General features: G+C 39.9%; 1 protein-coding gene across 5 annotated transcripts in view; it reads right to left on the bottom strand.

Annotated features, from left to right (window-relative positions):
* Window positions 1–20,968, bottom strand: part of PDE1C (phosphodiesterase 1C) — a 253,895-nt gene that overhangs the window by 206,044 nt on the left and 26,883 nt on the right. For 3 of the 5 annotated variants that reach the window (XM_015855054.3, XM_085539986.1, XM_085539979.1), the window contains exons 2-3: window positions 9,161–9,211; window positions 4,087–4,258 (exon numbers count right to left, since the gene is read on the bottom strand). In XM_015855054.3, the coding sequence (XP_015710540.2) occupies window positions 4,087–4,258; window positions 9,161–9,211 (223 nt within the window). Of the gene's footprint in view, window positions 1–4,086; window positions 4,259–9,160; window positions 9,212–12,718; window positions 12,873–20,968 lie in introns of those variants that run through there. The other 2 variants (XM_085539976.1, XM_085539978.1) reach the window with 1 other exon arrangement.

Genomic DNA, 20,968 nt, shown 5'->3' on the forward strand with positions numbered 1-20,968 from the left:
TATATATATTTATTTATATAGATTTATATAGATTTATTTTTTTTAAAGAACAAAATCTAATTAAAAATGCAGGCAATAAAGAAATAATGAATCCCAGACACAGACTTATTGGGCAGAAGAAGGAAGAAAGAGCTTTAGTCTACCTCATATATATAATCATGGCTCTTCTGACTTTCAGACCCCAGATACCAGCTTAGGTAGTTGCAGGCAAGCTTTGGTGCTGCCCAGTATCAAAAAGTGACCAGGTCCCTCTCCACCACATAACTGGAGATTTGCTTTTATTAAGACACAGGCAAGGTGGAAGGAAGAAGTCCCTGTCCCTATTCTCACCAATGCTAGCTCAAGCCAAGCAGTTGAGCCTCCTAGTCTGACTCCCAGGGCCCAGTGCTGCAACCAGTTTACACATCTGGGGCAAACTATCCTGTATACCAAGCAGCCAGCAGTCAGCATGAGCAAGAGGGAACATCACCCACGACTGAACCAGGAATACAAGAAAATTAGCTGTCAGTGTGATTTAAGATTCCCAACAAAGCAGTCAAGGAAAGCAAACTGTCCGCAGAAGATAAAGAAGCAAACTTTGCAGCAGATGTAGAAAAAAAAGCAGCTATTAAGGTAGGAAAGATTGTTACCAGTTTCAAACTGAAAGCAGGAAATATTTTGAAAGGTGATGGAAACGAAGAACTCATGTAAGCACTGGGCCTAAAAATATTCTGACCTTGAAGGAACTGAATCTTCCTCTCAGGTTCCCAGGGTGTATCGCCTATCAGAAGGCAAGGCTTCCGTAACACAAAACATGGATCACCTACTTGTTACAGCTATACAGGTATCCAGTAAAGCTCATCTGATACAGAGTACATGGCCTTTAACTCTTATGTTAACTGCCTAATTGTCTGCTTCTCAGATTTATCTCTCTGGAAAATGCTCCCACCCCAAGTTCCTCCTGTCAGATAGAGCCAGCTGGACCAGCCTGCAATTGCAGACCATTTTCAGTTGTTACAGAGACCTGGACCAGAATGGGAGGCTGACTGAATGTTTTGGCTCTGAGGAGCATCTGCAGGTCCTTCCAAGAACATTCCAGTAACCTCCTTCCACAGCATCTCTGCTGCCACCAGATCCAGTACAGCTGTTGCATCACTCACCACTCCATTCGCACCACCACAGTCACTAGCCCTGGTGCTGAGTCCCAGGTCTCTGGACTCAAAATAATGTTCTCTCCTGTACATCAAAACCAAGTGAGTCTAGGAAAAAATCATGACATCTTGGAGCCTTTAAAAATAAGATCCCAGCTCTTGTAATTGTGCATTATTTGTTAGTGCAAAGAAAGAGGGGATATACCAAATCCGTAACATAAAGTACAGGCCAAACTAATAATTTCTGTATTTAATTTTTTTTTTTTTTTCATTGTCAAAAAGGGATAATCCTTCATTCCTGACATTTCCATCATGTTTTCCATGTATAACTCCAATTGGCATCTCCTCTGCCTTTACTAGACCAAAAGAGTAAATGTTAGTGAGAATGGATTTCAAAATCTATCATTTAAGTACTGCAATAATATAACTTACCAAGATAGATACAGAATTACTTACAATTAGTTTCTCAATACAATACTGCAAGCACACAGGCACTGCTAATTCTTGCAATTCATTTTTCAGAAAGGTATTTGACCTCGTTAACACCAATTGTGTGTTTGTCACTGTTTACGAGATAGGGAATAAAAATTGTAGAGGACAATTAGAATACTTTTCAACTACGGAGAGAACATCCACTGTACTGACTTGGTGTGCAGAGAGGGGCTTGTTTCATTTCTTTTCACTTTATATCATAAAGATGCTTTACTGTTGGAGGAAAAGTAAGACTGAAAAGACAGAAACAATCACATGCTTCCTTTTATGTTTATATCCATTTTAGTCTCATATCTTGATGTATCACAAAATCAAATATAGCTCTCCTCCTAATTGTCCAATCTACAGAACAGTAAGTAATGCACAGTAGAATACAAGATCCAATACTAAAAGTGGTAACTGGGATTTCATGCTGCTTATATGTATTCACATAAAAAGAGATGCAATCACAAGGAAGTGTGGCTCATTTGACACCAGAGAGACATCTTCTTTTTAACTACGCAGGAAAGGGATAGTATTGCCATATACTGCTCGAACAGCAGCGAATCAAAAGCAGTAAGGGAGCTGCTGCATTTTATGGTTTGTAGCAGTCACATTAGAAAAACTGGTCTGGTCCTTCTCACCATGAAATCAGTTCTTATAAACCCAATATTGCCCTCCACAGATCCTGAAGTTCAGCCACTAGGGTTGTAATTATGACATGCCAATCCCAAATGCAATGAAATAGCTAGATCTTCTACCGGTGTCTAGTAAACAACAAATAAGGGAATTCTGTAACTGGCAGGCAACGACTGGCACCCAGACATAGCAGGCACACTGTGTCAAGGGTGCACTTGAAGATCAACACAGAGGACCCCAATGAATCAACCGTGGAATAAATTTGACTGCTTCCTAAGTTCCAGTTCACATCATAGTATCAACAACATTCTAAGCTGAATTAAAACACAATTGTGCTTTTATTTTGTCTTCAGAAAATAATTGCAAGGCACTTTTGTCTTCAGCTTCTGTACTTGGCTCAAACACACACAGTGGTTCCATTCTTTATAAAATTAGGCAGTTGTGATTTCCCTTAATAAAAGTCCAAACAATGCTACATCATACAGTAACTTCTATACTGAAGAAATATAAAGGTTTCTAATGTTTATAAAGTTATTTACATCACATTAGCAAAACTATCTTGCTAGATTAAATTTTCCAATTCATCAGTCCTTATTATGCTATTTACAACCTCACTTCTAAGAGTCAGTGCTACTCACATAATCAAATCATGCCATTTGAAATGTGGTGACATTATTTTGTCACACAAAATGGTTGAAATTATCTTTATGATGGCAAAGTAAGGGCTGCTGCTGCACAGAATTTGTTATGAGAAGAGAAAGCTAAAAAGAGCTCTTGAAACAGATTCTAAATCTCAAAAGCACAGAGTGTTTAAAAGCCATTAAATATCACAGGTCACCATAAAAGGGGGAATCTGGGTTCTGGAACTCTTGTCCTGAATCATTTCAACAGAAATACTGAAGAACTGTAACATGATTTAAGAATATGTGATTTATTTTTATAGGCTGACATAAATTGACTAGTTAACTTATTATTTTTCAGTGTCAAGCAGTAGAAACAAGATAACTGAGATTACTACCTCACATAATGACTTTAATAAGTACCTTTGAAATAATGGTTATACAAAGAGAAACAAGTTTGAGAGGCTCTAACAGAAATTTATCCAAAACAAAAAAACAATCACGTCATGCTTTGCATACATGTGTTGATTATAAAAGAAAACTTGAGCACAGTTTGCAGAAACAGTTGCTAAAAAGCACTGGGAAAAGATTTGTTTTGCCACACATTACTACTGGGCACACCGGTGTTCACATTTTGGTCAAAGACCCACTACAAGCACACAGCTTCTCCATTTTACCTTATTTTCAGAAAATTATTCTCAGAAAACATGCCAATAAACATCTGACAACTTTACATCCACATGATTAAATGAGAGAAAAATCCAGAAATTGATATATCTCATACTTTACTACAGCAGCAATCGCTCGCTTACAAGTTCCTGGCCAGAACCCTTCTCCTGGACAAAATAAATTAACGCTAGACAGTTCTCAGGACATTGCATTAATAAAGAAAGGTGTAATACTCCTTTTAATCAGTAAAGCACCATCTGACCTGAAGGGCAAGCTTTCATCACTAAAACACTTTCAAATGAAAAAGTATGAACCTTCAAAGACATCTTCTATGTAGGTCTTGTCCATTATCTTTTAAGAAGGCTAATGAAATATGAGAAAAAAGACATATCCAGTCAGTATTATTTATGGACCTCTCTTTTCCTCTCCTGTTCCATACAAAGATATGCAGCACCGCAGAATCTTTCAGAACTGATTTCTCCCACCAAATCCACATTGCAGACAACCTTAAAAATACCATCTCAAGAATCAACTGTACAAAATCATATCCTTCAGACCTGAAAGATGCTTTCACCAGTGCCTCAGGACTATCCACAGGTGGCAGCTCATCTGCGAGGATCTCTTCAGGAGGTCTAGGGTCACTGATGATGGTGGGCTTTGGCCTTTCCTTGAGGTTGCCAGTCAGCCCACCGATAATGGTGTTCCACAGGCAGTTCTGTGATTTGGACCCTGCAGAAAGGGAATGGGAAAGAAAATGAACTCATGTTCTCTGGTAACCCAGCAGTCTAGAAAATGAAGATTTCTTCGTCTGTTATCTTTCTGACTTTGCGTCATCACACTTTGCAGTTAGGCCCGAAAACATGAAATAAAGCTCAAAGTGGAATTACGTTCTAACATTCCTGTCACTTTAAAATCCAAAACCATAATGAATCTATACCGGTTTCAGCTAGGATGGAGTTGGCTTTCTTCATAGCAGCCCATATGGTACCGGGCCTTGGATTCATGACCAAACAGTGCCAATGCCATACCAAGTTTTAGCTCTTGCTGAGCAGTGCTTACACAGGTCCTCTCTGCTCCTTATGCTGCCTCACCAGCAAGAGGAGTAGGGTTGCACAAGGAGCTGAGAACAAACTGACGAAAAAGATATAGCATGCATCAAAACACTGTGCTCAGCAATAAATGCTGGAGAGAAAGAGGGAAAAAAGAGGGATATTTGGAGTCACAGTATTTGTCTTCCCAAGTAACCATTACATTCCTGCTCTCCTACAAATGGAAGAACATCTGCCTGCTCACAGGAAGCTGCAAGTGAATTCTGTATTTTACTTTGCTTATGTGTGCAGCTTTTGCTTTACCTATTCAACTATTTATCTCAACCCACAGATTTTCTCACCTTTATCCCTCCAGTTCTTCACAGCTCCAGAGCAAGCTATGCAGGGATTTGCTGTCTACTGGGGTCAGAACACAGTGGCCTCCCAAAGAAAGATTGGGTTACAGAACAAGTTTCATGTGTCAATGAAAAGCTCCCTCTTCACATTCTACTTGAATTATAACTTTGCATATATTGACATGGCAGTATCCTAAATGAAAGAACTGGCTCAAGTTAATGAAGTTTTAATAATTAGAACCAGTATCAAAAGAGATACTTATTTTCTATTGAAAGTTCAGCTATTTTCAGTAGACATCAAATGTCAAAATAGATCTACAATTGAACTTTTTACATTTACTTAGAAGTGTCATTGGGTGCCTTGTGCTTGTCACTCACAGATCCCACCCTTGTCTGTAAATGTATTTTCACTGACAAAGTACAATTATTATCCTTCAGTCAGATCTCTTCTCTGCCTTTGGGGAAGAGAATGTGAGACTTTCATAAAGTTTTAAAGAGTAAGCATCCTATTTCCAAATACCTTCTGAATAAATTAGGCACTTCTAAACACCCCACTGATACGGTGTCATGGTTTTGTAATTTTGTAATTTTGCTATCAGTATTCCACATCATAACATCATGTAAAGTATGGATACTTCTATTGAATGTGCAGTCCACAGAAGAAGACTACATATCCCAGAGAACAACAGGGGTAGTGATAAGTCACGGGACCAGGACGCTGTATAATCTCGTTCCCAGGCTGGAGTGCCCTCCTTCTTCTCTCGAACTTCTCGGAGAGTGGGAAGCGTTCCAGCCGTGTCGCCTAGAGTTCACAGTAGGCCTCTCGATTTTCGGGGACTCTCTCTCTCTGTTTCGTTCGATTTGTTAGCCTCAATTATATTATATTGTGTTATCTTGTATTTCGATATCATATTTAGTATAATAAGTTTTTCCTCCTTAGATTGTCGCTGTTTTATCCCACTCCCCTTTTCCCCCTCCTTTCCGGGCCCCGGGGGGGGAGGGGGGCCATGGGGTGGCTTCCCCTGTCACGGGCATAGGTAAATCTAAGTAACCCGTGACATACGGCCATACTGAACACCTGCACATATGCTAACTTTAGTACTAACTAGGGTACTATGGTTAGGCTGCGGTTGTACTTGATGATCTTCAAGGTCTTTTCCAACCTGGGTAATTCTATGATTCTATGCTTCTATGATTTAAAGCATTACAAAATACATACAGATGGGCTAGCAGTTTTCAGAAAGAGCAGTTAAGTGATGAAATACCAATTATTTCAGTTAAAAGACTTTCCATACGCATTAAGCTTACTGGATTCCAGGGTAGTAAGACAAACCACCTCTTTTGCTGGTCATTCTGCATGGACACTTTATTGTTGTGCAAAACAAACAGATTAAAACAATCTGACAAATGGGATATTTCTGAAGTCAACAACTGCTGTGTTACCTTTTTTAATAGAAGACTATAAAGGTAAGTCTATCTGGAACTGAGCTGTCCAGCAGTGATAGTTAAGCAGCAAATAATGGACAAAGCATACTACACACAAGGTACGTAAAAGAGGAAACTCTGTTCTGAATAGAAGAATTGCTATCTCATGCCTCATGAGAATATATTACAAGACAACATTCTTTAGAAGCAGCAGTATCAGCTGCAACAAATAAGTAGTAGCAGGAGTGGTCTGCTAGTTGTCTTACATTTTCTTTTCACACAGCCCAAATGGCACAGATGTAGAAGAAAAACAAGAATTCATGTTTATCACCTTTTTTCCAAAATAATTTTCAGAATATTTCCTAAATAACAAAGAAAGCTTGGCATTCATATGCTTCTCTGCACTTAACTGTCAGCAGCTATTTAATATGCAAGGACCATAACTACCTAAATTTACAGGTTGCCTTGGTGTCCTGTGCCAAGTTCTAACAATAGCTAGAAAAATTAGTAGTCACACCAGGTAGTCCAAAGCCAAGTAATCTGTATGCAACGGCTGCAGAATTGAACGCAGCAGCATCAGCACATCTTTATCATTCAAGGACTTGCAATGCTATGCTACAGTACTGCTTCTGTGCTTAGCATACCTACTCAAATTTCTCCAAAAACCTGTTTTATTTGAATAGGTGAGCATTTGTGTTCCCATATATGCAGAAATATAAAGAATGCAAGATGTTTAAATTATTTGACGGACCATACAAGTCATCTGTGATAGAGCCGTGTAAAGTACCATGACTCCCTATGATATGTTGGTTAGATCTATGCAGCAGACCTTGAGAACAGCTCTCCTGAAGGTGAACATCAACAAATCTGCCAACTAACATGAATTAACTAGTTTTGTTACAGTAATGAAAAGCCATGTCCACCTACCCTAATAGGCATTTAACCTGCCCACGGTTATTGTGTTTTGCTTTATAGGTATGACTGATCAACCATCAGCCAGAAGCCTCCAGCTGCTCAAAACACTGAATGCCTGACGGATCTGAATCTCCACTGCTACAACTGTTAAAGTACTGCTGGCACAACATGACCAGCAGCAGCAAGATAGCACAGCGAGACATTACGCACATTCACTGCTGCTAAAGGAGTAGCAACCTCTTCAAAGTCCACTGAATGAGCTGGAATTTGACGCTTGAGAGGAGACTGACTAGCCCTATCACCTAAATGAGTAACAACTCAAATTTAACTTATAACCCTTGTGATAACACTAAACATTTGCAAATTTGTTTTATTATACCATTGGTGAGCTTGGGGCAAAAATGTGATAGATTTAGGTGTTATAATGCAAAACACAGAACTCTGTTTAAAGAATCTGTGGTATATTTGACCTAGTAGATGTTCAAATACTTTCATATACTTTGAAAATGCTGTTACAGTGCAAGTCTGCCTATCTGGATAGCTACACAGCCATCATTCCCACTTAGCAGCAGCAGCCCTCGTCTCTTCTTTGTTCCTGAACTAAGCTGGAAACAGCCACATAACCCTGATAGCTGTGGGGAAACAGTCATAATGGGCAAAGCTCATCTGGATTTCTGTGGAATATCTGCCATTTGCTTCATTGTACAGGAAGGTAGATAAAGGAGATAGGAAAGGTTTGCCTAACTGCAGTTGCACCAAAATCCAAGTTTTACTATTAACCACAATTTGGCAGTAAAGGAAGTACTGTTCTCTGTTGTGAAGATGAAGTTACTAACTGCCCTCAACCTAATCATTCAAGTGAACATGAAAGGCTCCATGGACAAAAGAAAAGTGATAAAAAAACTCCTAACATCTGCATTTCCATATATGTCCTTTGTGAATTCCTTTGTCATAAGCATTTTCAGCATTCAAGCAACCAACAATGAGTAACAGAGCCCTCTTTTAACCTTCATGGCCTGAAACATGAAGAAAAATAAACCCTAAATCAGGTATACGGAATGCTAGTACAATTTTCTTAGTCCTGCTCAGTCTGTTCCATCATTTCATAAGTCACTACATGTGACAGATTAATAGCCACAGTAGTTTCGTCTCTATCCTCCGCACTAATGCTCCGCACTAATGCTGAGGTATGGTATGTTCCAAGCGCCATCCTGTGCCTATGAGAAATACTGCACATAGACGTGAATCTGATGTCTCGACCTCTATGTACCGCATGACGATAACAGCAAGTGCCTTCTTTTAATGAGAATGGGATTTTCTCGGCTAAATGATCACTAAGCATCATGAAACTTCGTGCATTATAAATAGGATTTCCCATCTTCTTCTTCTTTCCTATATAATTCATCATATGTTTTCTATGATCCATATGGTCAAATGCATGTTCAGATAGTACTACGGTAGAAGATGTGTCCTTTTGTTCCAACCTGGAGCACTGAAGTCCCAAGTCATGTATTTAGTTCCCAATCCTGCCACGTGATGTAAATGGTGATGAAGTATCGGTATGATTTGAACACACTTTGCATTGCATTTAGTATGCAATTTCTAAGGCTTAACCTAAATCTTTGTAGCCACTGCTGTCAACTTCAGCTGGCTTTCTGACACAGATTCACAACCTTTTACGCCTGAAGTGACTGTATTGCCCCAAAGCCTTCCATTCTTTTAAATTCACATCAATGCTGTTTAGTAAGACTGGATTTCTGTAAAACACACATTTTCTGCCAAGTACTATCATGCTTCAGTTCAGTACTGTAAATGAACTGTAATGATAGGGTTTGCTATGAGATTAAAAGACATATTGAATGTGTAAAGAGACAAATGAACTAGTTAAAATTAAGAAGTCTACTTACGGGCAAATCGTGAAAGTGGCCGTGCATTTTTGTCACCCGTCTCATTTGCAACTGAAAGGAGAAAAGACAGAGAAGCACTAAATTTAAGCGCTCCATTATCTGAAATTACTAATATTACCGATTTTCATGCATATAAATGAGAGATAATTATTCACTGCAATTGCAGTTGGATATATATGCATAGGTATAACATAAATAGGTGGGGTTTAGTACATAGCAATATATGATTAAAGTCATCCTTACAGATTCTACTTCATATCATAGATATATCACAAAATATATTTATTATATATCATTCATATGTATGTTATATCAAAATATCATTTTTGCCCTTTACATTCAGGAGCACAGTAAGAAAAAAAGATTTTTCTGCCTATAAAAGGAAATGCATTAGTCCAGAGGAACATTTAATAGCAAAATTAAATGAAATGTAAGGATCTAAATACAGGCATCCTGGACATCTGGAACTGCAAACAGATTATTATCTAGGATAAGAGCAACACCATACAAATCCTGCTTTTTCCTGCCGCAGATTTACATTGCCACAACTCCCAATGTTTATTTGACCCAGACAATATACAGCGAGTCAAAAACATAAATGACTCTTTAGGAATCTCAAACTATTGAACTATAGAAAAAAGAAATGAGTTATCAAGGAGATAAACTACCATCCATGACTAATTTATTATAGCTAGAGTAATCATGAGGATCAGCTCTGATAAGCATTATGAGTGAGCACATAAACCTTGACAATACTTTGTTTAAAAATGCTACTTTCCAGAGATGAAACCAGTCAAGATAAGAAATCCCATAAAAAATTGCAAAACACGACTAGAACACAGACTTGTAGGTCCCTAGCACAGTAATGATGTCAGCTAAACAGTGATGCTCTCTTTTAGGCCAGAAAAGATTTTAAGCAAATTTATTTCTTCCAGCAAGTCTTAAAGGTTGTCAGCTTCAGTTTGATGTTATTTAAGAATTACATCCAGCATCATCATCATAGTATCATAGTATTGTGCGGGTTGGAAGGGACCGTAGAGATCATCGAGTCCAGCCCCCGGGATTCGAGCCTCTGTGTAGCAGAGCGGCACTTCTACCACTTGCGCCACAGGGGGGATTCAAACTCCAGGCCCCAGTGTTGCAAGGCGGTGTCCTTAACCACTGCGCCACCGGGGCACACAATTTCATTTCAGCTTTCACTGCTTACCCTCCAAACTTAACCCACTGTTTAAGAAGCTCTAGTATTCAATACTCATATAGATTTATAGGTTATCCTAAGTTGGAAGGGACCCACAAGGGTCACTGAGTCCATCTTCTAGCTCCACACAGGGACACTCAAATCCTACATCTGAGAGCATTGTCCAAACTCTTCTTGAACTCCAGCAGCCTGGGGTCATAACCAGTGCCCTGGGGAGACTGTTCTAGAGCCTGACCACCCTCTGGTGAAGAATCTTACCCCAACACCCAACCTGGCTCTCCCCTGATACAGCTCCATGCCATCCCCCCAGGTCCTTTTCAAGCATATCCAAGTCCCTGAGCACAGCATCCCTCCCTTCCTCTGTGTCAATCCCACCACTCAGCTTGGTGTCATCAGCAAAGTTGCTGAGGGTGCACTCAATCCCACTGCCTGTGTTACTGAAAAAGATGTTAAGGAGCACTGGTCCCAAGATGGACCCCTAGGGAACACCACTTGCAACTGGCCTCTACCTGGACATAGAACTGTCAATCACAACCCTCTGGCCCACAGCCATCCAACCAATTCTTTGTCCACCAAATAGTCCAGTCTTCAAATCCATAACTTTTCCATTTAGAAATAAGGACATGGTGCAGGACTATATCAAAGATTTTGCACAAGTCCAGGCGGACAGCATCAGTTTCCTTTCATCTTCTGTTGTCATCACTCTGCCATAGAAGGCCACCATATTGATTAGGTACAATCTGCCTTTGGTGAAGCTGTGCCGGCTGTCTTGGATCACCTCAACACCTCATATAGACTTGTACATATTCAGTCTCATGAGGTGGTCTCAGACTTGCTTTGCTCTTAGACTAGGAGGGATTTTGCTCCTCCAGACACCACTTAGATGTTCAGGGACACAAGAGGCATGAGAGGCCTGACTGGACATGAAGACCAAGGCAAACAACTCATTAAATACTCTAGTTTTCACTGAGTCTGAGGAAGCCAGATCTCCCTTTTCATTTATCAGAAGGAATGCATTCTCCTTTGCTTGTCTCTTCTGCTCACCTTATTTAAAGAATCCCTTCTAGTTTTTACCATCCCTTGCCAAGTTTAATTCCATCCCCACCTTGGCTTTCCTAACTCCATTCCTACATCCCTATAAAATATAGCATCCCTACATTTTTCCCAGGCCGCTCATCCCTTCTTCCATTAATGTTTTATGTCCTTCTTATATTCTGGTGCCCAAAACTTCACACAGAGCCCGAGATGAGGCTGCACAGCACAGAGCACAGTGAGACAATCCCCTCCCTCACCTGCTTGGCAGCATGGACCTGACACACCACCCCCAGGTACGGCTGGCCCTGCAGACTGCTCTCCAGTCTCTCATCCACAGTCTGTACATATATCCAGGTTGTTCCTCTCCAGGTAAAGTATTTAGCACTTTATCTTGTTCTACTTCATGCAGCTGCTGACTGCCCAACCCTCTAGTTTGTCTGTATGTATTTACATGTTTCTGCAAGGCCCCTTCACCCTCAGATGAGTCAACAGCTCCTCCCAATCTTGTGCTGTGCACAAACTTACTTAATATTCCTTCAAGTCTTCTATCCAAGTAAGTTATGAAAACGTCAAAGAGAAATAGCCCCTAAAACAGATATCTGCAGAACTCTACTGGCCAGCCATTTACTATAACACTTTGACACTTTGAGCCCAACCCGTCAGCCACTTGGTCACCAAATGTGTTATGTATTTGCCTTAAGGCCGGGCATTTTGTCCAGCAGGACACTGTGAGAAACAGTACTAAAAGCTTTTCTGAAATCTAAAAAGACCACATTTGCTGTTTTCCCTTGGCCATTAAGATGAGTAACTTTGACATAAAATGAGATCTGGTTCATTACACAGAACTTAGCCCTCATGAATTCGTACTGGCTATGACTAATGACTGCATTCTTTCATGTCTCTTTCAACGACTTCCAGAATAACCTTCTGTAGAATCTTGCCAGTCACCAAAGTGAAGAGTTGCTCATTAACAAGTCACTGCATCGTTTTCCTCCCATTAGCCAGTAGATGGTGCCCTTAAAACGTGGCAATCACTGAAGGCGCTGGAAGCACTGAGCTTCCAGCAAAGGAAGTTTTCTGCACCTCTCTCTGAATTATTATAAGGACTGCAAAAGCTCTCCTGATGCAACCAGATGGACAGATTGGGAGACTCAGCTTCTACAGGCACAGTCACATAGACACTTTTCCAACAGGGACTTCAAAAAGGTTTTAGAAGAAAATATCAGAGAAGTTCAGAAAGCTGCTTACATTTCATATTTATTTCTTCTTGGTCCATCCTCAAAATATCACATTGGTGCTTCCTCATCATAGCCTGGGGAACTTACCTGGCAAGCAGAAGCAGGGGCCCTGAGGTCTCCCAGGTACCACAGGATGCCCTTCCTTGGCAAGCACAAACCCCAGCCAGATATGTTCTCCTATACGAAGATACCAGAGTGACTGCACAGTTAGGAAAGTCCAGAGCATGTTATTTCCGAGTCAAATCTGCTTTTGGTTGAGATGATGGCATGCTGAAGGCTAGGCAGAAGCATCCTGCATCCAGGCCCATGGCCCCCCAGCACAGAAAGATGTGAAGCTGTTGGAGCAGGTCCAGAGGAGTGCGACAAAGATTATCAGAGGGCTGGAGCACCTCTCCTGTGAATACAGGCTGACAGAGCTGGGCTTGATTTTTTACCTTAGAGAATGCTCTGGGGAGATCTCATTGTGGCGTTCCAGTTCATGATGGAAACTTATAAACAGGAGATGACTGATTCTTTCTTGTTCTTATAGTGATTGAACAAGGGGGACTGGTTTTAAAATAAAAAAGGGGAGATTTAGATTAGATGTCAGAGAGTAATTGCTCTGTGAGAGAATGCTGAGGCACTGCCACAGGCTGCATGCCCCATCCCTTGAGGTGTCCAAGGCCAGACTGAATGGGGTCTTGGGCAGCCTTATCTAGTGAGTGGCAGCCCTGCCTATTGCAGCAGGAGGTTGTAACTAGCTGACTCAATATGAACTACGTCCATTTCTGTAAGGAGATGTTCTGCTAACACTGCTATAGCTGATGTATAAATGACAATCAGATAGGCTTTGTCTTCAACTCAGTACTGTCAGCTTGTACTGGGGAGGCTGGACTGGTCCATTCTGTGGTCTTCAGCATCTCTCTGGATCACAGCACAGTCTAGGTAAAACCTTAATATGCACTAGTATTTATGTTGGGACATCTGGTGAACCTAATAGAACCTAAAGGCTTACTTAAACTGTACTTATTCCCCCTTTCAAGTATTTTCTCTGCTTGGGTAGCAGATGGCACACCTGGGTCACTAGGGCCCCAGGTGCACAAAAGATCTCAGATGTTTGCCACCTACCAACCAGATATTGCAGCAAGAGTTTCAAAGCACTCCACCCAACATCTGTGTTTGGGAAGGCCAGCTCACATAGTCATGACATCTAACAGAACAGGTGTTGTTAATCCTCTTAAATATAAGCATTTTCCAGTTGCAGACCACAGGCTTGTTTTTACTGCTTCCCAAACATCAGATTGTGTAACATGCAGAATAATGCCTTTCCATCTGCTGTACAGTGATCCAGAGCAGCAAATTCAGGTAACTCAGCAAAGCAATAAGTGGGACAGAAAGCTGTGGATGTTGGTCCTGAACTACTGGCAAGATTCCTAGTACAAGTGAGCTAATTGCTGCCTGAGAATTTTATGGGACCAATGAAGTGCATACACAGTTAAGATCTCAGATGGGTTTAGCCTTGCAGTCAGAAAGGGAAGGCACCAGAGACTTCTGCATATATTTTGTGATAGTATCTTAGAAGATTTTACATGATGCAATTTTCACTGTGGAACATGTGCATATATACCCTAACATTGTCTCACAGGATCTACTGAAGACATGAGGAGATCTATAGTATATCATATATCATGTATAGGAGATCTATACATGTGACACATAGAAAAGGGAAAGCTTTTAATCCAGAAGGACAGGTGAGGCAGTTTCAGAAACATAAGATCAAATATCCCATCAGCTTTGTGGTTTTGTTGCTCCCTTTTTTTAATAAAAAGTATTAAAGATAAAAATAAGAGTTACTACGTACATACATTAACCATATATTTTATGAGAGCAGCTCTGAAAGTAACACCTCCTATTTTATTATGTTAATCCACAACATCACAGGTGGATGATGGCAGTAGAAGCTGAACTTTCCCACCAGTATTCCACTACCTGTTGCTGCTGTGTGACAGATGGCAGCAAAGGGGTAGTCTGACAAAATGACATCTGACATGGAAGTATGGCTGAAGTGGTGCCAGTGAATTCCTCCATGCTGAAAAATGCACCCACTGACATTCATCCGCACCTACTGAACATTTATGGAGACCAAACAGTGGATGTGAGCACAGTGAGGCACAGAGTGGTGCATTTCAGCAGTGGTGACAGTGACATCTTGGCTGGTACAGATTTTTACAAGCATGGCAAGCGGGCTCCTGTTCAGGACTGAGTAATGGTGGTGATTATGTTGAAAAATAGTGTTTTGAAGCAGAGAATATGCTCTTTCAAATAGTGCTCTTATGCTCTTTGTATCTGTTGTAGTTTCCATGAAAATAAATGGGAGGCATTACTTTTGGAGTGACCTTTATGTATGCAGCCCAATATAATTCCAGTTCATTTGAGAATTATCCCAAATAATTCAGTGTTCAATCCAGGCAAGCGAAAAGGTTGCACACCCATGGCTTAACGAATAATATTCATTCACAAAGAGAGCTGTGAGGCATCCTTTAAGGCACCCCATTAGGAAAACATCCAAAAAATACATACTATTTATGGTTGCTTGTCCAAGCAGACAACAAAATACCAAGCCTAACCAAATGTATTCGATTTCAAATGTATCATTTCATATTATAGCTGCCTGAAAATCTCAAGAACATCTCCGTATTATAAAAGTATCTTCTTAGGTACGATCACTTCTTTGATTAACATGGATCATTCACGTGAGTTCACTATGCACAAACTTAAGAGCCCTGAGCAGTCTTCATTTTATAACATTTGCCCTGTTAAACTACCTTTGCCTGACACCCTTTTCTGCAGCAGGTATCAATTTCACCAGTACACCCCCTCAGCCAATTTAGCTTTCAAGGATCCTTTGTCAAATTTCTAGTACAATGCAAAGGAAAACATACCACTTCGTAGTATTGACTCATCAAGAATGACAGAAAACAGCATATCATCCATTTCTTGCAACTGAAGAAAGTAGTAAGAAATTCTAAAGTATAACAAAGAGGGAAAGTATATTAGATAAATACTAGATAAAATGAAAACACACATGGAGATAAATTTGCATTGAGCACATAGTCGGAATAATTTTTCTCTGGAATATTCTATTTTTCCTTCCCCTCCCATGGCACACATTTTGCACAGCATTCCTGTTAAAAACAAACAAACAAACAAATCTGCATTGCTCTGAAATCTCTGAAATGCTCCCATGTCTTCTCCCAACAATCATCTCTTTAAAACCCAGGAGAATAAAAACCAGCACTGCAGTTGTTTACTTTTTTTTTTTTTTACAGACAAATCAAAGTCTCTCCCATCACCTCTGGGAAGTCCAGGAGTTTTTGCTCTCAAAGATCATAATGTGGTTACGTGTCTCATAAACTTATCAAGCTCTGTCTTAGAATAGCTTGTTTTGTGCATCTCATAAGCCTCTGCCAGAAACTGATGGCGGTGTGTGTTATGACCTATCATTTAATTTCCAGCATAAACTTACTCACAGTCAATTTACATCAATTTCTTCTGGCACCAGCAATCTGTTTAAGCTGAAGTATTTCTTCTTTCTGGTACTCAATCCTCCTTTGGCTTTCACACTGAAAGCCCGAATTACCTCTTTCATCATCACTTTGTGGACTAAATACATCATTATCTTCTAGTTCTGTCTTCTTAACAGAATAAGTATCTTCGTATCTCCTCTCCATCTTTATCAAACCTTTTCAAAGTCAATTCGCTTTCTTATAGGGCTCTTGAATGTGTACATTACCTTATTCTTGCCTGGCCACACATTAGTTGGGCCGTAACACTCCCCTCATTGAAATAACAGACTCTCAGATCATAGCAGAAGTTCCTGTTTGTTATTAAGTCCTCATCAACATAATCTTTCACTCTGTACTACTAAATTCCACCCCTTGCTTTTCGCCCAATCGATCATCTGAATTGCACTGTTAGATATGCACATCTACCATTCATTCTATTCATATCTCTGTACTAGCAACGCTTTGTGTCACAAGCAGCAATTATCAGCACTTTCCTTCTTTCTGTCACAGTCATTAACAAAAATTTTAAACATGATCAATCCCACACAGAGATCAGAAGTACAATAACCCCAAAGGAAAGCTCTTCTGGTGGCTTTCTAACCCATTTAGAATCTAAGGTTCCTCATAAAGAAAGACATGTATCTCTGTGAGACTTTGTGTCTAATAAGAATCAGAAAAGACACCAACCATGCTAATAACGAGATGTAAAGTCAACCAAAAAAGCCATAAAATATACAGCATCCTTTTGCTAATCAGAAACAACAGAGGACTTAATTGTCTCTTCAAACTTAAGATTCTAATTAGTTACTATGATTCAGTAACAGATGAACTACATAGATAGCAAAGGCACAATGTAAGACTACTCTAAACAAGAGAGATAATTCCAAGTACTTCTGGAAAGCAGGTAAGTAATAATCAAGAGGCATAGTCTCTACCCAGTATTTCCCAGAATAACTTCTTATGGATTTCTGTTGCTGCTGTTTGCCTGGCAACTGCACTGTGCACCAACATTGTCATCCTTCATTAACTCAAAGAGGAACACCATACTTGGCTGATGATTCATTCTCCTTATGAAACGAACTTTTATACAGTAGATTGTTTGTATTTGTGATGGGAAAGCGACTTCTGGAGTGGGAGGCACTTTGTTCACTCAGGTAATTGAAGACAGTTGCTGCCTTTCTCTGAAAGGATTCTCATTCAGGCACATATTTCAGAGCTCCTGCATCTTACTGACAGCCACAGAAATGTGTTCAAGGTATATGCAGGGGAGTAATAAATAACAGAGAAACAGGTGCAAAACATCTGTGTGGAAAACAAAAGCAAAACTGATCAATACTCTGAGCACCAGCTAAATCTCATTTAGAGGTATAGATGCAAACACTGAACTTGCAAAGTTCAGCATCTAAAGATTAGAGGAGCACTGATTCTGAACTCTGGAGATTAGGGAAAATAAGACCAGCAGCTGTCTAGACCAAACCAACCTTCCACTCACCGAGGCTCATGTTATACATATTGCAAACCTCAAAAATGAGAAGTAGTCCTACATAACCTATTCCAGCCCAGCCACCAACATCATGAGATGGACCCTTAAGTGCTTGCTACGAGCTTGAAAATAGCTACTAGAGAAGTTGTGAGTCAGGAGATGATGAATAGGTTAATAATAATAATAATAATAACACACATTCCTCACTGCTACAAGGTGGTGAAGCTACTTTAACTTCTGGCTTCCACAGTAGGACCTTTCTTTTTTTCTGGAAGTGAACAAGCTGATTTCTCTCCATTTAGACTATCTGTTGTAGCAAATCCACTCACATCTTTCTCTCAAGGCTAACTATACTTCTGAAAGGCATGCTCTACATCATGTATTTCTGTGCAGTGAATTTAAGGCAGGTGGACAGAAATGTTAAGCTATGGGATTTTTAGAAGATGATTCTACCCCTGAAGGTTACGATAACTTCTCACTTCCATCAGAAAATACATCAAGCAAGCAGTACCATAACGAAGAGGCATCCAACAGGGACATGAAAAGTGGCATCCAATTTGGCAGCCATGCTTCCCACGTAAAAAGGCCAGTCTCATTTCGACATAGCTAAGGGGCCATGCTCCACATCTAAAAGTAAGGATGCAACACAATATCACATATTGCTATAATTCCCTGCATAATTCCCTGCATTATGGTGACATAGGATAACCACATAGCCCAGTCTTACTAGAGCAGACTGGAATACAGAAAAAAAATCCAAATGAAAAAACTGCAGAACCTTCTTATCTTGGTACTTTCTTTGAGGCTTCTGTTTTCTCTCTACTCTGGAAACAGCACATGCCTTAGCCTGGCCCAGTTCAGCAGCTCTTACAGTGTGGGTTTTAAATACTGTCTTCTCATTCAGATATGGTCCTTATATGTCACTTGTTATGATATGGTTACATCAAATCACATCTTCTTGACCCCGTTATGCAGGTGGACCCGGAAAGCTTAACAGCCTTGATTTCAAATGCTTTGAGTCAGCAGAAACATGCTGTTTCGCTCAGTGAAACCAGATCAGGTCCTGAGGAAGAAGCAAGCAGGCTACTGAAACTCAAAATGTTCAAACATTTAAAGCACTGAAAACCAAGTAAAAGAAATGAGACATCTGCCAGAGCACCGCTGTGACACCAGCAATCATGTTGTTCCATGTAACTGGATGGTCTCTAACCTAAAGGAAAAATTTAAGTGACTCACAGTAGAGATAGTTAATTAAAAATGTGAACAGAGATAAAGACACATTATTTCCCACTTTGACGGAATTGTAAATTAAAGGTGACTTGTCCAAATCTGCAGAGCAACAGATTTCATTAGGATGCTTAGGCAATGAAAGAAGTTACACTGCAAGGACAGCTGATTAGAAAACCAGGCTGATTTTTGAGGGGAAAAGTGAAGAGATAAGAGATCTACATTTTTTAGGTGTCAGTGGATGCTTCCCATGGAAAATACTGATTTTTGCTTGAAACTTTAGCCTCTTTCAGTCTAGAGACCTTTCAACTTCAAAATGTAAACACTGTTTCCCAGAGGAAACAGGCACTTGTACATATTAAGTTGAAAACTCAGCTTAATGTTTAAAAATGTATTTACGGTAATGTTCAACAAACCCTCAAGCTGCATTAGTCCCTAAGTTAATACCAGGCAAATGCAAGTTTAGAAGAAAATCAGAAGGAATCAGAAGTGATTTATAAAATTTCATCTGGGATCTAACGCTCAGATTGAATTCTATCCTACCATCACCTTCATGAGGCCTGTTTTACCCATGCTTTTAATCTTCATAAAACGAGCTTGCATTAAGTGTTATCAACTCTCAGTCAGCATGAATTCTTTTGATAAAAATGAACCCACTGTGATGTCTGAGTAATTGTAGTTAAATTATACATAGAGCTCTTTAAAAAAAAATTACCTAATGGTTCTGAGACAATAGAGCTTCTTTATGTTATAGTGAGCATGAACACTCTTTATTAAGTTAAAAACATAGATTAATATATTTCCCCCGAGGAAATATATTGGAGACTGTACATTAGTATAAATAAAAAAACAAAAACCCTCAAAATCTGAAGGAAGTTTCAAAAGCATTTACAATAGGGTTCTTAGTTAAGGCAGCTGGGGAGAAGATCCAAATACAGTCTTAGTTCCTCCTCCCAGCTTACCCTGACCATTCACCAAGATCCAATACTTAGTATTGTTCTCAAAGAGTTTCCACTGAGGTCGGATCGACTTTCAGATGCTGGGAACATTTATAAATGAAAGCTCCAAAACGCTCCTGTCATATCCACATCCATTTTTTCCCTTCATAACAATTCATGAATCATAATCAGAAACCACTCTCCAGTCCATTAGTTAACTAAACATAGCGCAGACAGACAGAAGTGCACAGGTAACTATCATTACATCTGCTTTGATCCCACAGGGATCAGCACTGTAAAAACATCTACAGTTAGCAAATACTCGTGTTGTGTTTAATAGCATTCTCATTCCAATACAGACACTGTGAAACAATGATATCTTGGTAGGCAGAAGCCAGCCAGGAAGGCTGCTTTGCCACTATATTGAAGCCTAATACTGCAGCACAGTAATACCATGCTCTACAAAGTCTCTAAGTGATTCACTAAACAATAAAGTATATGGCTCTCAAGGGCTTGCAGCACTGGGTCAAAAACATCACAGTCATCATACCAAAATTCTTAGTTATCAGAAATTTACTGTTGTTGTCTATTCAAAAACATATACATCACTGCCAGACCAAACACACACTGTGCCTGACAAGTTAACCAGCAGAGCACGTTGCAGAGAACCAGTAACACTCAAATGTAGCATGAAAAAGACAAGACCAAGACCTCACAGGGACTTCTGTAAACTGAGTCTAAGATTATACTGATTCCTGAGAAGAATTCCTGCAAAATCTTAAATATTTGCCATTATTATTTATTCTTTATTTTATTATTATTTATTTAAGGAGATAATTGTACAGCAGACAACTTCTCAAAGGACTTTTAGATAGCTCCAGGAGTAAGCAAGGGCTATAGTAGTCTATCTCCTTTATATGCAGCCCCTGTAAAGCATGTCTGTGAAATGGAGGAAGCCCAGAGCAAGGAGGAAGAAAGCTGTAAGCATTATGCTCAGTAGGGGATCTCATTCTACCAGAGCGGGACTGGCACAGTGTTAGCAGAGCTGGGGAACAGCTGTGAAAGCCTCAGTCCTTTTGGACCACTGGGTAACAGTGGGACATAAATGAGAAGATTGTGTTCATTTATTTTCATAACACAATAA

The sequence above is a fragment of the Coturnix japonica genome, chromosome 2 (genome assembly GCF_054131305.1).
Source record: "Coturnix japonica strain WE chromosome 2, WE-NBRP24, whole genome shotgun sequence".
Classification (NCBI taxonomy): domain Eukaryota; kingdom Metazoa; phylum Chordata; class Aves; order Galliformes; family Phasianidae; genus Coturnix; species Coturnix japonica.